Raw genomic sequence first — 13,022 nt, 5'->3', positions numbered from 1 at the left:
ACTGCTCCGTGTGTGTTGTCGCTGTGCTGCTGTCACGTCTGTTCCTTGATCTCTGCGTCACCGACCATTTGATATTCGTGTGACAGAAAAAAATCTAAAATAAAAAAACGTTATTGTCCAACCGCGGCCGAAAAATCAATAAGCAACCTTACTACGCTATAATCGATAATCGAGCGGCGAGCTACTGAAAAGCTGCCCGCGAGCTACCGGTAGCTCGCGATCGACGTGTTGGAGAGCCCTGCTCTAGAGTTTGTTGTGGTCTGTAATGTGATGAAATTGCAATTTCCAATTATTTCGAGTGCCCACGAAGGCAGCAAAGTAGCCGGCGTGCCATACGTACTTGCAGGTGGGAAACCAGTACGTCATCACGTACAGCGGGACGTTTCGGAGAAGATAAACAAAAAGGAAGGAAGCCTTCGGCTGTACAATCGCGGCAAACTCGGTTTTAAAAGGTTTAGCTTGCAAGCTTAAATTAGCTTACATGTGCCCTTGCATAGATATATAACATTATACGTTCTCAATCATGGAAGAGGGAATAATATTTCGTATGAGTGCATTTTCGGAGCAAGGGGGGAGAAAATACATGGAGGATGTTGTCGATATTAGGATCGAGTACGAGCCGACTCAGTCGCCGACGACAGGCGAAGATTACCCCAAAACGCAGGGACATGGAGGACAGGGAAAGGCGGAGGGTGAAGCTACAAAACAGACTGAAAATGAGACACACGACCAGGACGCTGCTGCCGAGTCCGGCCCGGCTTCTGCAATGTGGGTAGAGAGTGTACCGAATGAGGACAGTCACAACAGCAGCGCACCGGTCACAGAGGGAAAAACCTCGGAGCATGCTGTTGACACTCGGAAGTCTGTGGCTTTTTTCGCTGTCTTTGATGGCCACGGGGGTCGAGAAGCGGCACATTTCGCCAGAGAGAATCTGTGGGGGATATTGAAAAGGCAGAGGGGATTTTGGTCGAAGGATCACAGTGAAGTGTGTGCTGCGCTCAAGAAAGGCTTCATCGCCTGTCACCATGCAATGTGGAAAGAGCTACGTAAGCTAACGTGTATTATGTATTCCATATTTACTGCTGCAAATTGCATATCATTGTAACTGTCATCGTCTCTGCATTACCTAACTGTGTCACATGGGGATAATTGTATGATGCCCAATCTTGGAGACTGGTCAGCCAATTACAATGTAAATCAATAATCAGACCACAACACATCACAAATGAAGCTCAGATCACACTATGAAGTAAATTTTTTTTTACATTTTGTAGATTACAAATGGATACTGACTGACAAAAGGATATTTGGCCATGATAATTGTGCCATTTTATATTTTCCCATACCTAAATAACCTTTATTTAGCATTTCCATCAGTACGAAATAGACCTATCCTCACTTGTTTTTCATAATGGACACTGTTCCCCCACTTACAAACTTTGACCACATTGATTCATGGAGTTAACATTTATTTTTTTATTTATCTTTTCCCTTTACAGCGGAGTGGCCGAAGACTATCACCGGCCTGCCCAGCACATCAGGCACCACAGCCAGCGTGACTGTGATCCGCGGGGTTCACATGTATGTGGCCCATGTGGGGGATTCGGCAGTGGTGGTTGGAGTGCGAGAAAATGACTCTGATATAACCCTCCAGGCACTTGAAATAACACAAGACCATAAACCTGAGCTTCCTAAGGAAAAAGAAAGGATCGAGCGGCTGGGTGGCAGGTGAATTTGTGACAAGACCTTATAAAACACTTCTTCTGCCATACTCTCTGAATGTTGGATTGCATTTACTGATCCTGAAAACATTGCTACACAGGGCAGATGTTTTTTTCGCCTATTGTTCCTTATATCGTTGCTGTATTACCTGTCAAACTAGGCTTTGTATTGAATTGTGTTGTTTTTCTGTAGCGTTATGAAGAAATCTGGTGTGAACCGTGTAGTGTGGAAGAGGCCGAGGCTGACCCATAACGGCCCTGTGAGGAGGAGCACAGTCATTGACCAGATCCCCTTCCTGGCTGTGGCCCGATCCCTCGGTAAAGATCACACCCTTTGTCTAGAGTGTCCGCACTGTGATATGAGTATTTTCATTTAATAGAGTGATTCAGGGATGAGTTATTTTTGTCAGCACACCCAGAAGTTAGCATAGCAAGGGCTCCCTCCACAAAATGAATAGGATTTTTCCATCTGATTTTGGGGATATTGCAAGAAATAAGCTCTTGCGGCAAACAGGTTTAAGATATTTACACGTTTAGTTTAGCAGTAAAATCTCCACATATTGACAACACTTTCACAAATAAACAAAATTGAAGTGTTAATGCAATTTCAAGAATTAAAAAGCTAACATTAGGCAATAAAGGAACTACAGCACGGTGCCATGTGTTCACGTCAACATCGCTAAGCTAAACGCGGCTAATGTTCGCATGATGACATTTAGTAGTCTCAATTAGCCACTTGTTAGTAACCGCCGTTTTTATGACATGCTTCAGACATTCACAAGTGAGGTATTTACTGATGTATTTTAGGTTGTAGAACAAAATGTGAAAATCTTCTAAGCTTTTGTTAACCATAGAGTGCATAGACCTCATTTCAGGCCTATAACCAATAGCCCTTTAAAAAAAACAAGCGAATCAGAGGTGCCTCAATGTTAACTCATTCCCGTGTTTTAGGACTCATTCCTGCAGTACTCCTTTGTTCCTCCAGAGGTGATAACATGTAGTTTTCTGTTGAAAGGTGATCTTTGGAGCTACGATTTCTACAGCGGGGAGTTTGTGGTTTCTCCAGAGCCCGATACAACCATGATGACCCTTGACCCCAGTCGGCATCACTTCATCATCCTCGGTAGTGACGGACTGTGGAACATGATGCCGCCCAAGAATGCTGTCAATATGTGTTATAGCCACGACAAAATGGTGGTAAGTAATTGTGGAAGTTGCAATTTACGTTGCGTTTTGTGTGTATTTTACTACACTTTGTCTATTTGCATCCGTATATATCATATAGGTTCAGCAAAAAAAAGCATTACATTTGGTCTTACTGCAAGTATTAAACTGGTTAGTTTCATGGTTATACACTGCCCGTCAAAAAAAAAGTCACCAACTGGATTTAACTTAAAGGGGACCTATCATGCAAAATGCACTGTTGTACGTCTTTTATACATGAATATGTGTCCCCGGTGTTCCAGGGAACTCACCAAGTGTCAGAAAACACAACCCTCTCTATTTTCCTCCATACCCAAATCTCTAAAAAAAGGGGCTGCAACGGATCTGATAAAAACTGATCCAGATTTGAACACTGTCCTGACGTCAGGACAGTGGCGCTACGGCTATTGGGCCAACTCTCCACCTATCAGGAGGAGACAGCCACGGCCATTGCCGTTCGAAAGCGCTGGAGACGCTGTAGTACATATGCCAGGCCTGTAGGTGGTGCTGTTCTCACAGAATCAGCCCTTGCAAAAACAGGGGTAAAAAAGTGAAATGAGGCATGGCTAAAATGCATGATCTGTTTGGTAATTTGAAAAAAAAAAAGTATAAATATGCCTTATATAGGTATGGTCCTACACTATATTATTATAATATAGCATGATAGGTCCACTTTAAACAATCTTTAAGAGCCTTCCATTGGATAATTACTGCAGGGAATAATATATTTCAGCTGGCAACAAGTTATTTAATCCTAGCTGTTGTGGTGTTTAGCTTCTCATTTCTTAAACAACCATGTCGGAAGACATATCCTGTGGTCGTGGAAAGGATGTTAATCAGTTTCGAGGCTACTATAATCGGGTTAAGAACTGTCCAACGCATTATTAAAACCAAATCAATGAATCTTGATTTACCCTGTTCCAGAAGCGATGGGCGCATCAGGGTAAGAAGAGAGGCGGATGAAGTGATGTGATGAAGTGATGTACCCATCATGCCTAGTGCCTACCGTACAAGCCTGGGGGGGCAGTATTATGATCTAGGTTCAGTAGCGTTATGTTCCCAAAGAATGAGGTCAGTTGACTACCTGAATATACTGAATGACCATGTCTTTCCATCAATGGAGTTTTTCTTCCCTGATGGCACGGGCATATTTGAAGATGACAATGCCAGGATTCAATACAAGATCTTGGCTGAAAATGAATGCAACTCTGGACCGAATTAAATGTTTTGACATTGCAGAAGCATATCGAAACGATAGCTAAAGGCGGTCCAATGAAATATTAGAGTGTGCAACTTTTTTTGGGGATGGGCAGTGTATGTACTAGTTCACATTTTAACCCCCAATCATGCTTAGTGTCTTTCAAAATGCATTAACTTTTACAAATATATTTTAAAGGTCAAATGGTTTTCTCATACTTAACTTCTTTCTTTATGCCTGATTTATATAATGCATTTTGACAGTTTTTTCTGAAATGTGATAAAAAAAAATATATCCTAAAATTCCCCCATAATATTTTTGAATAAAAGGAAAATCAGAAAAGGAAACTTGCTTCCTCTAAAGATTTACATTTCTGTTCCTGAAATGTAGTCAAATGATAGTTTAATGCTTTATTTGCATATTTCAAGATAGTGCTTTATTTGCATATTTAAACATATCATTCCAGAAAACTTCGTAAATGAAGTTATCAACTGGGAAAGTGTCATGATGATATATATTCATTCTGTAAGACTTGGTGGAATGGGATGATTATCCATTCTTTACATAGTTTGACAGTATGAAAATGGCTGTATCAACATCTTCACACTTGTTGTAGCCTGGGCTCTTTGGAGGATTTTTAAAATAATTTGCTTTTTGCTTTTTAGGGACCAAAGGGAATGTCCTGCGCCCGCCGGCTGGGCTGCACCGCACTCCTTTTCTGGAAAGAGCGAATGCTGCGTGCAGACAACACCACGGTTATTGTCCTGGCCCTACAGGAGCGGGGGGGCCCGCCCATCCCCATGCACCGAGACGAGATCGTGGTGGACATGACTACAGGAATGGACCACGTTCCCTTCCCAGGAACCACCTACAACACATGTGTGGTCCCACAGGTCAGTGCCATATCTCTGCTGCATCCTCCTCATGCAGCATGTATGTGTGTTTACAGGCTGAACCATTTTGAAAAGAAAGAACTAAATATAATTATTTTGACTCATATTGCAATTTGTAGGCCAGAACTTCTCTGCAGTTCCACAATACTTCAGATATTTGTACATATTTAGCTTTGACCAACTATTGTTTTTACTGCAATTTGGATATCGCACTAGTTAACATTGCGATTTTGATACCATTACAGTTAATTGTGCAGCCCTTGAGTGTTTGTATGTCGTTCGCTGTCCACCATATTGTCCTTTTGATATATATTCCAGTCCATTTTTTGATTGTCATTTTGTTTAATACTTAGACCGGTAAAAAGATTAAAGACTGTAGTCACCTCTTGAGGTCATAGCAGCCCCTTTGACAGTGGACCAGTGGTTTTCAACACGTCACTCTTTGTTTCCGCGGCCAACAGGAGGAGCATGATGAGGATGACATGTTTTTTGGAGAAGATGAGATATATGGAGAAGATCATGAGGGATGGCCGTGCCTGGAGTGGTAGTGAGGTGACTGCTCCTAAAATAAATGTATAAAAATGTCAGAATTATGACTCAGCAATGAATTCTATTATCATTACAGTGATATTCAACTTACAAAAGCAAAAGAGAGCCTGGGGGCTCTCTGACCATGTCCTTACTCACAATGATGATGATTTCTTTCACAATGGGAACCTTTTGTGCGTACAAATGTAAATTAGGTGCCAGAGAGCGTAAAAAAGCTTCTATTGGATTATTATATCTTATTATTCCAACATTTGAGTTATGCAAACTATTTTAAAGTATCCAAAGCCGCTATTAAACATGTAGTAAAATGTCAGTCACTAACCCTTACAGTACATTGCTAGCATTGATACCCCAGTGTTATCCATGCTAGCACTGAGATAGCATTATTAAGGGATTGATACTGGACTGAAAGAAAACTTTAAATTACTTATTATTTCTTTAAATCTGTGGCCCAATATTTGGAAATGAAAGTGATAAAGCCAATTCTAAAACATTAGTTTACTTTGTTAGTCCAAGATTGTTACAATCCTTAAGTGCCATCTTGAACATTATTCTCCCTGTTAGCCAGTAGAGGGAGACAGTGACATTAAAATGGCTTTTTTTTTTTTTAAACGTTATAGTGCAACCTTAACCGTATTCTGATTGTCACCCCTTTTTTTTCATGTTTTATTGTATTCATTTCATACTATATATTTATCAAGGAATAGGACCATAATGTAGTTGATGGCTTTCTTGCATTGCAATGGAATGAACAAATGGCACAAAGAATACTTTTGACTATTTAAAATCTGTCCCCAGATCCAATTTATGATTGAAGATCTGAAGACAAAATCTGTACTTTCCATTACTCTTTGAAGAGAACAGGGAATTTCTTTGAAAATGTGCCTTAATAATACATAATAATAACAGACTGTTATAATATTTGTAAAGCCCTGAGAACGCCTTTACCTCCCAAATATCCAGCTTTAGCGTTCTTCTGTAATAGACATTTTATTTCCTTTAATTTTCACTTAATGAAGTGGGCTTTTCTTGAAAAAAGAGAAAGCTTATAAAAGACGTGACAAAGCACATATTACTTACTAAACAGAAGGTTATATAATCAAAAGTTACGTTATAATAATAAAATAGAATAAAAACATTTTAAAAAAACATTATGATTTTAACCTGGATTTCAGAATCGCTACATTTGGTAGCAAATAGCTTCAAAAAATGTATTGCAACAAGCAGTCAAGACCTCTTAACTTAAAATCAAAGTCATATTTGTAATGTACATCTCAGAGTTCCCGTTAGCCGGTAATTACCGGACTATGACCGGTAAAATATGCTGAAGACCGGCAAATCTAAATCTCTCCGGTCAAAATAATTTCCCCTTAGCGCAATACCGCATCAGTTGCGCCACTTATGTGACAGACAAGAAGAGTCAATTCTAATGTCTAACACTTAATGTGGAGAAAGAGATGTCCTGTATGGGTTGATTGTGCGTTGATCTGTTGGTAATGCCTCGGGGTTCCGGTGGGCATGTAAACAAATGCATAATGCTGAGATCAGCTTCTGCTGACGAGTCGACACGCAGCTCTGCATGATCACCTGCAGCGGTGAGCAGAGCAAAACACACTTCAGGTTAGAACATCACACGTAGCTATTTTAATTACCTCTCAAACTACCTAAACTAGTTATAGATATGTTTAGTTTTACTGTCGCGTCACTCATTACTGGATCTGCGAGCTGCATGATACTGGCGGGCTGTCAGGAGAAGGAGAGAGCGCTCCGTTTATTATCCCCGCGTTTTTGTAAGTTACTGTACACTTTTGAATAATGTAGTTAATCTACTATAATTAGTTTGTTTAATATCGAATCATATTAATTTCTTTTAAAGCTCAATAAATAACAAAGAAGACCTTTGACTGGCACTTTTCTCATTTTGTCCGGAAGATTTAAACTTTAACGGACATTTTGACCGGCAAAGAAATATTCTAACGGGAACTCTGATCTACAGCCTACATCTTTGACAGTTACCTGATTATTTGAATACATTCAAGCCCTTTATTGTTTATGAACGGTTGTTCATTTCCATTGCTTTAGTCTTCATCCCGTTGTCCCAGCTTTCATCTGTTGGTCTCATTTATTCATCTGATGTAAAGCCACCTTTTCTCGACAAAAACAACAGAATTTAAATGAATTAAAATGTGTAAGAACAAGTGTTAAATATGATAAATAATAAGGACATTTTAACAATATTTCTTTGACTTTATTCCAGCAGAGCGATGCAGCTGCCTCCCCTTTTAAAGGAAGTTCCGCAGCTCTGGAGCAGGCGTTCGGGTTCTATGAAGCGGCTCTCTGTGGCTCAGCGAGGGCCGCCCCGCACGCCTCGGACTGTTCACTGGATGTCTTCGAAAAGCAAGACTCCAAAGTGGACTTTGCTGCTCCTGCTCCTCCGTTTAAAAGGTCTCGACGTTCCCACAATGCCCCTGAACTTATAGGTCCTCCATCCTCTGGCAAAAGTTTCCCGGAGACACAGAGCAATGTACAAAGTGAACAATCTCGTGAAAAGAGGAGCTCCTCCGAGGAAAGCAGTCACCTGTCACAGCAACACAACGCTGCCTTGTGCGTGTGCTGAATCTTGTCTTATAGAAACAGTGTTTTTACCCCGAGGCTGAAAGGATCCTCTGCATCGTGTCAACTGCCAGAGGAATATACCTAGATGTATACTTTTTTATTCCAAATCCTTTAGTTTTTGTAAATATATGGGAAATCTGACATTGTAAATGTGTTGATGTTCTCTTCCTTCCCCCTCCTTTTTAATTTGAGCAAATTTAAGATCCATTTAATCTATTTTCATACTATGAAAAGTATGTATAGTATATCCAAAAGATGTATTTTACAACCACAATGTGAGATAACATCAGTTCAACAGCATTGTGCCACATGAAATCTTCCAGATTATTCAACTTTTTTAGATTGTTTGAACTGGTTGGATGCTGTATAAAATGCCTTTCCTTTATTTAGGTACCTCAGACCAGTTGTTTGGAAACCTGCTACTTAACCGCTGTTAGGGGTTATTGTTAGATTGTGTGCCATAGAAACCCATGGCAGTGTTTAATGCTGTGGCGTGCAACATAATGATACAACTGAATGGTCTGGGGTATGGATTATTACGTTTTTCATATTTGTTTTATGTCTTAAAGGTGGCTTATTTTGAAATGTCTACATCTAATGCATAGCTTGTGATAAAGGGTAATTTCACCCAAATCATAGGGAGAAATATAACATATATTCTCTCACTTTCCCCAATGGTATGTATTCAGTGCATGTGTGTGATTTTAATGACCTTGTCATGGTACTTTGCTAGACTTTTCTTTTTTTCTTTGCTGGATCCATTCCAAGCATGATTTGGCCAATGAGTGTCTGTAATGTATTGGGTGCTGCTGATGTAAAAGCCAAGATCAATACCTGTGCCTCACTGGAAGGTGCGTTAGAGTCTGCTTATCCCTCGACTTTAGTTTGTATATCATCCATTTTAAAGGCCTATTTCACCTACAGATTGACCATTAGTATACCAATTACTCACCCTGTGTAAAGTCTCAAGGTAAAGTCTTTTTATTTATTTTTTTGTGTGCCAGCTGGGCAAAAAGGATATAAAAAACAGAAAAGGTCTTGATGAATTGAAGTAGATGGGGCTGCATTTAAAGGTGGGGTAGGTCATTTTGGAGAAACCAGCTCGAGATCGCTAGAATTTGAAAATACACAGCCGGAAAAAATCTGCCACTTCCTTACAGAGCCCCTCCTCCAACACACACGAAAGCGCACATGACCAATGAGGGCACGAGATAAGTTTGTGCACAGATGGAAGGCTGACAGGCAGGTAGGCCATCCAGTTATTTTAGCCGGCCCGGCTACAATGATTGGTCGTGCTTTTTACAGTACTACAGCTTCCACAGATGACATTTTTTTTATGGATTTTTTGTCAAAGCACTTAAGATATTCATTGCTATCGGGATGTTAAGAGCATTCCATGGAATATAACAAAAAGTGTATCTCGAGCCGGTTTCTCAAACTTACCTACCCCACCTTTAACTGCATCAAAATTATATATTTTTGCTCACACAACTTGTGTAGTAAAATCCAATTCTTATTTATCAAGTCGTATGCTTCTTAATTAAAAAAAAAACATGCAATTTCAATACAACCTTACAATATAATACACTTCTACAAAAACGAGCGATTCCGAAGTGTATTACATGGTAAAGTTTAAAGTAAAACGTGAAGTGTAGTGAGTTTGTAAATATATATTTTGGTATAGTTTTTATGTTGTTTAACGTGGCTCCCATTTACTTATATTTCATTGACTTTTTTAAATGGTTTGATTACTCGTTCACAATGGAGAAACTCATTCTCTTCTAGAGTAATACAGCGTGAGTACCCGAAAAAAGTCATGTTGTGTGTGTTAGGCACTAACACCATTTGAATAGACCTTCCTTTATTGTTGACATGTTGTATCCATGTGTGTCATTTGCTTCCATAACTTGTTATAAATCATCACATAACACCTTATTGTACCAATGCAGGAAGGGCCTGTTCCATCATGTGTGTACATAGAACATGTGTTAACATGGCAGCTCAGTTACTGTTTGCCTTCCTTTTACATAACATTGTCATGGTTGCCTTAGCAAAAATGCATTAAGAGGTCATTTTTACTTTTTCTTTTAATATATATATATATATATATATTTGGGACTCAAATGGGTGTGATCCTTAGATATTTTAAGTACATTAAACACCTATCATGCACCTTCAGTATTACACCAATGTTATTTTACCATCCACTACAGAATACTAAACCTGGTTTTTAATGCAAGAGCAGTTTGTTGGTTTTGTGCAGTATATGCAATATAAGTTTGTACAGTACATTATTATGCAAAGTTATTGGAGATTTTTTAGGAGTCTGTCATGCTCCCATCTACTCTGTATGTTTTGAAATGTCCATAGGTAATAGATGTTAATGGGCATGAATTTAGTTTTTGACAATGACAATACTTTTGGGTCTGGTTTCATATCCACTGCAACCCAGGTTTCAGGACTCTCTGTATAAGCTAATGTGTTGAAAGTGACTGGATATACAGTGTCTGTGTGTTGTAATAAAGTTCTCTTTTCCATTTGGTGCTGTTGTGTCTGTAGCAGTGTCAATGTTGGTCAAACTAAATCTAGCCCGGTGTGTGACTGTTCTCATGACTATTATTAATGATTTAAGCATGTTTCTGATTAGTTCATTCCTAAACTTTTTTAAATGTTATCTGTGTTTATATTGCCTGTAGCTACTGTGTAGCTTGACTATGGAGGTCATACTTTTGTTGTGCAGGGTGTTCCAGTAGATGGCAGTAATGTAAAAGGATTAAACAGTTGTGTTCTACTGTACAGTTACTAGTTTCTTCGATATCATGAGCGACCCGATATCTATCTGCTGATATGATAAAGTACAAATCTCAGGAACAAGCAAGTTAGCAGAATTCAAGTTTTGCTTACTTCCTGTATTTCCATTTTATAGAAGACACACAGCCAACATTTTTAGCTGGCAATGGAAACCATTCATAAATACTATCACTGGGCCAAACTAGACTATTTGAATACTTGAATCGGAAGAAATATATATATAAATGTACTTACTTTTATGCTGAATATTAACATATTTTTCGACAGCACTAATCTATATTCTACTTTCTAAAAGAGAAAATAATGAGTTCCTGAGACACTCCAATTTGTGTTATAATAATTTAACACTTCTTATTTGACTTTCAGTTGATTTTAATAGATTAGGTTGAGATGGGTGGGCTTCAAAACTAAAGGTAGATCAAAATGTCATGTTTCTTGTGATGTGATGTCCCTGTGACATCCTGCACTTCAGGAACACATTTTTTTATCTTACCCTGAGTCTGTTTCGGAGACATTACATGCATCAGATCCATGATAACAGTGTCTCGACTTGAATATTTAATTGACTGTCAGCCAAGCATCTGCTGACCTGCCTAACGTGCAACATTCCCCTCTTACTGCCGACAGTCTGTCATTGTACATCAGCCAGTGGAGCGTACCATTGTCCAACACCTCCCCCTCCTTGTAACTCCTACAAATACGCATCATCACAGAAAACTAGGCGACACAGTGAGCAAATACACACAACTCTTATACATAGTCAACTGTAGAATAACTTGTATCCACTTTTTTTTATTCATGACATTATAGTGCATTCACTGGGGAGGTTGAATTTGTCAGACCACTAATCAGAATGCAGGTTAGTGGGTCCAGGCTTCTCTTTTCCAAACTCTAAATACCATTTTAGCTTTAGTTAAAGGTCACCTATTATGCAAAATAGACTTGTCTTTTATACATAAACATGTGTCCCCTCTGTGTAAAGAGATTCTGAAAGTTTCAGGAAAAAAGATTGGCTCACCTTTTGTCCTGATCCATTTATATAAAATGAAAATGAGCTGATCAGATTTTGGCCACTTTATGATGGCATAACGATTTTTTGGCTTGTGTAACCATTAGCCAATCACCAACCAAGGTAACACCCCCCACCTTATCACCTGAATCTCCTCCTAGAGCACCATTCCGTTCTTTTTAACCAAATATCTCTCAGAGGGGCGTGGGGAGTGGCTCCTTATTTTCATCTAAAGTAACAGATAGAGAATCAGAACTTTTGAAACAGAGCTGAAACAGAGGGGATTATGGGATGCTGCAATGCACGATCTGTTGGGTATTTCAAGCCAAACACGTCAGAGACATGTTTTGTATCTGAGACCTATAATATATTGATGAAAAACAGTATAATAGGGGACCTTTAAGTCAAATGGTGGACTATAAGATTTGGCTCGAAAGGTTATTTGTCTCTTGGTTGGTATTCACATCCTTTCCTGTATTGAGATGATCCGGCTCATTTAGCAGGGTGACAGAGAGGGAGATTGGATATTATCAAAAATCTGTTTCTCTTCATCTACTTTCTAACATGTCGATGTTTAACACGTGTAGAGTTACCATGTTCAGAATTTAAATTAAAGTGTTAGCATGCTAATGTGCACTATTAGCATGATGATTTAGCCTCTGGATGAAAAGACAATATTGTGGTGGTTCATGTATCGGGGTCAAGACGTCCTCTTTTGCAACTGGTCATGGTTTAAAGTTAAATTAGCCTTTTGTTTTGTAGTTTAGATGACTACAAATTCAAACAAAAAGACTACAAAGACAATCACAACGACTATAAAAACAACCAATAAGACTTAATGTGACAACAAAAAGACACAAAGGGACCAGGAAGAGGCATATAAGAACTACCAAAAAAGGGGAGAAACAACCACTATAGGAGATTTGACAAAGAGATACCAAACACCCAAAAAACACACTGGAAAATAACCCCAAAAGACTCAAAATGACCCCAATCAGACAGATAACAGATGCAAAACAATT

General features: G+C 39.1%; 1 protein-coding gene across 3 annotated transcripts; it reads left to right on the top strand.

Moving 5' to 3' along the window:
- Nucleotides 1–209: 209 nt before the first annotated feature.
- LOC117469837 (protein phosphatase 1D-like) lies at nt 210–9,171 on the top strand. 3 transcript variants are annotated; one of them, XM_034114300.1, is made up of 7 exons: nt 215–1,046; nt 1,500–1,728; nt 1,915–2,039; nt 2,737–2,918; nt 4,788–5,015; nt 5,477–5,567; nt 7,825–9,171. In XM_034114300.1, exons 1-6 carry the CDS (start codon nt 524–526, stop codon nt 5,561–5,563), a joined length of 1,374 nt encoding a protein of 457 aa, XP_033970191.1. In that variant the 5' UTR covers nt 215–523; the 3' UTR covers nt 5,564–5,567; nt 7,825–9,171. The 3 variants fall into 3 exon arrangements, with proteins under 3 accessions (XP_033970195.1, XP_033970191.1, XP_033970184.1); XM_034114293.1 differs by having other exon boundaries at nt 7,822–9,171; XM_034114304.1 differs by lacking the exon at nt 5,477–5,567 and having other exon boundaries at nt 210–1,046; nt 7,822–9,171.
- The last annotated feature ends 3,851 nt before the right edge of the window (nt 9,172–13,022 follow it).

The sequence above is a fragment of the Trematomus bernacchii genome, unplaced genomic scaffold (genome assembly GCF_902827165.1).
Source record: "Trematomus bernacchii unplaced genomic scaffold, fTreBer1.1, whole genome shotgun sequence".
In the NCBI taxonomy this organism is placed as follows: domain Eukaryota; kingdom Metazoa; phylum Chordata; class Actinopteri; order Perciformes; family Nototheniidae; genus Trematomus; species Trematomus bernacchii.
The sequence above is the reverse complement of the archived record's forward strand: the minus strand, read 5'-3'. Positions and strand labels throughout refer to the sequence as shown.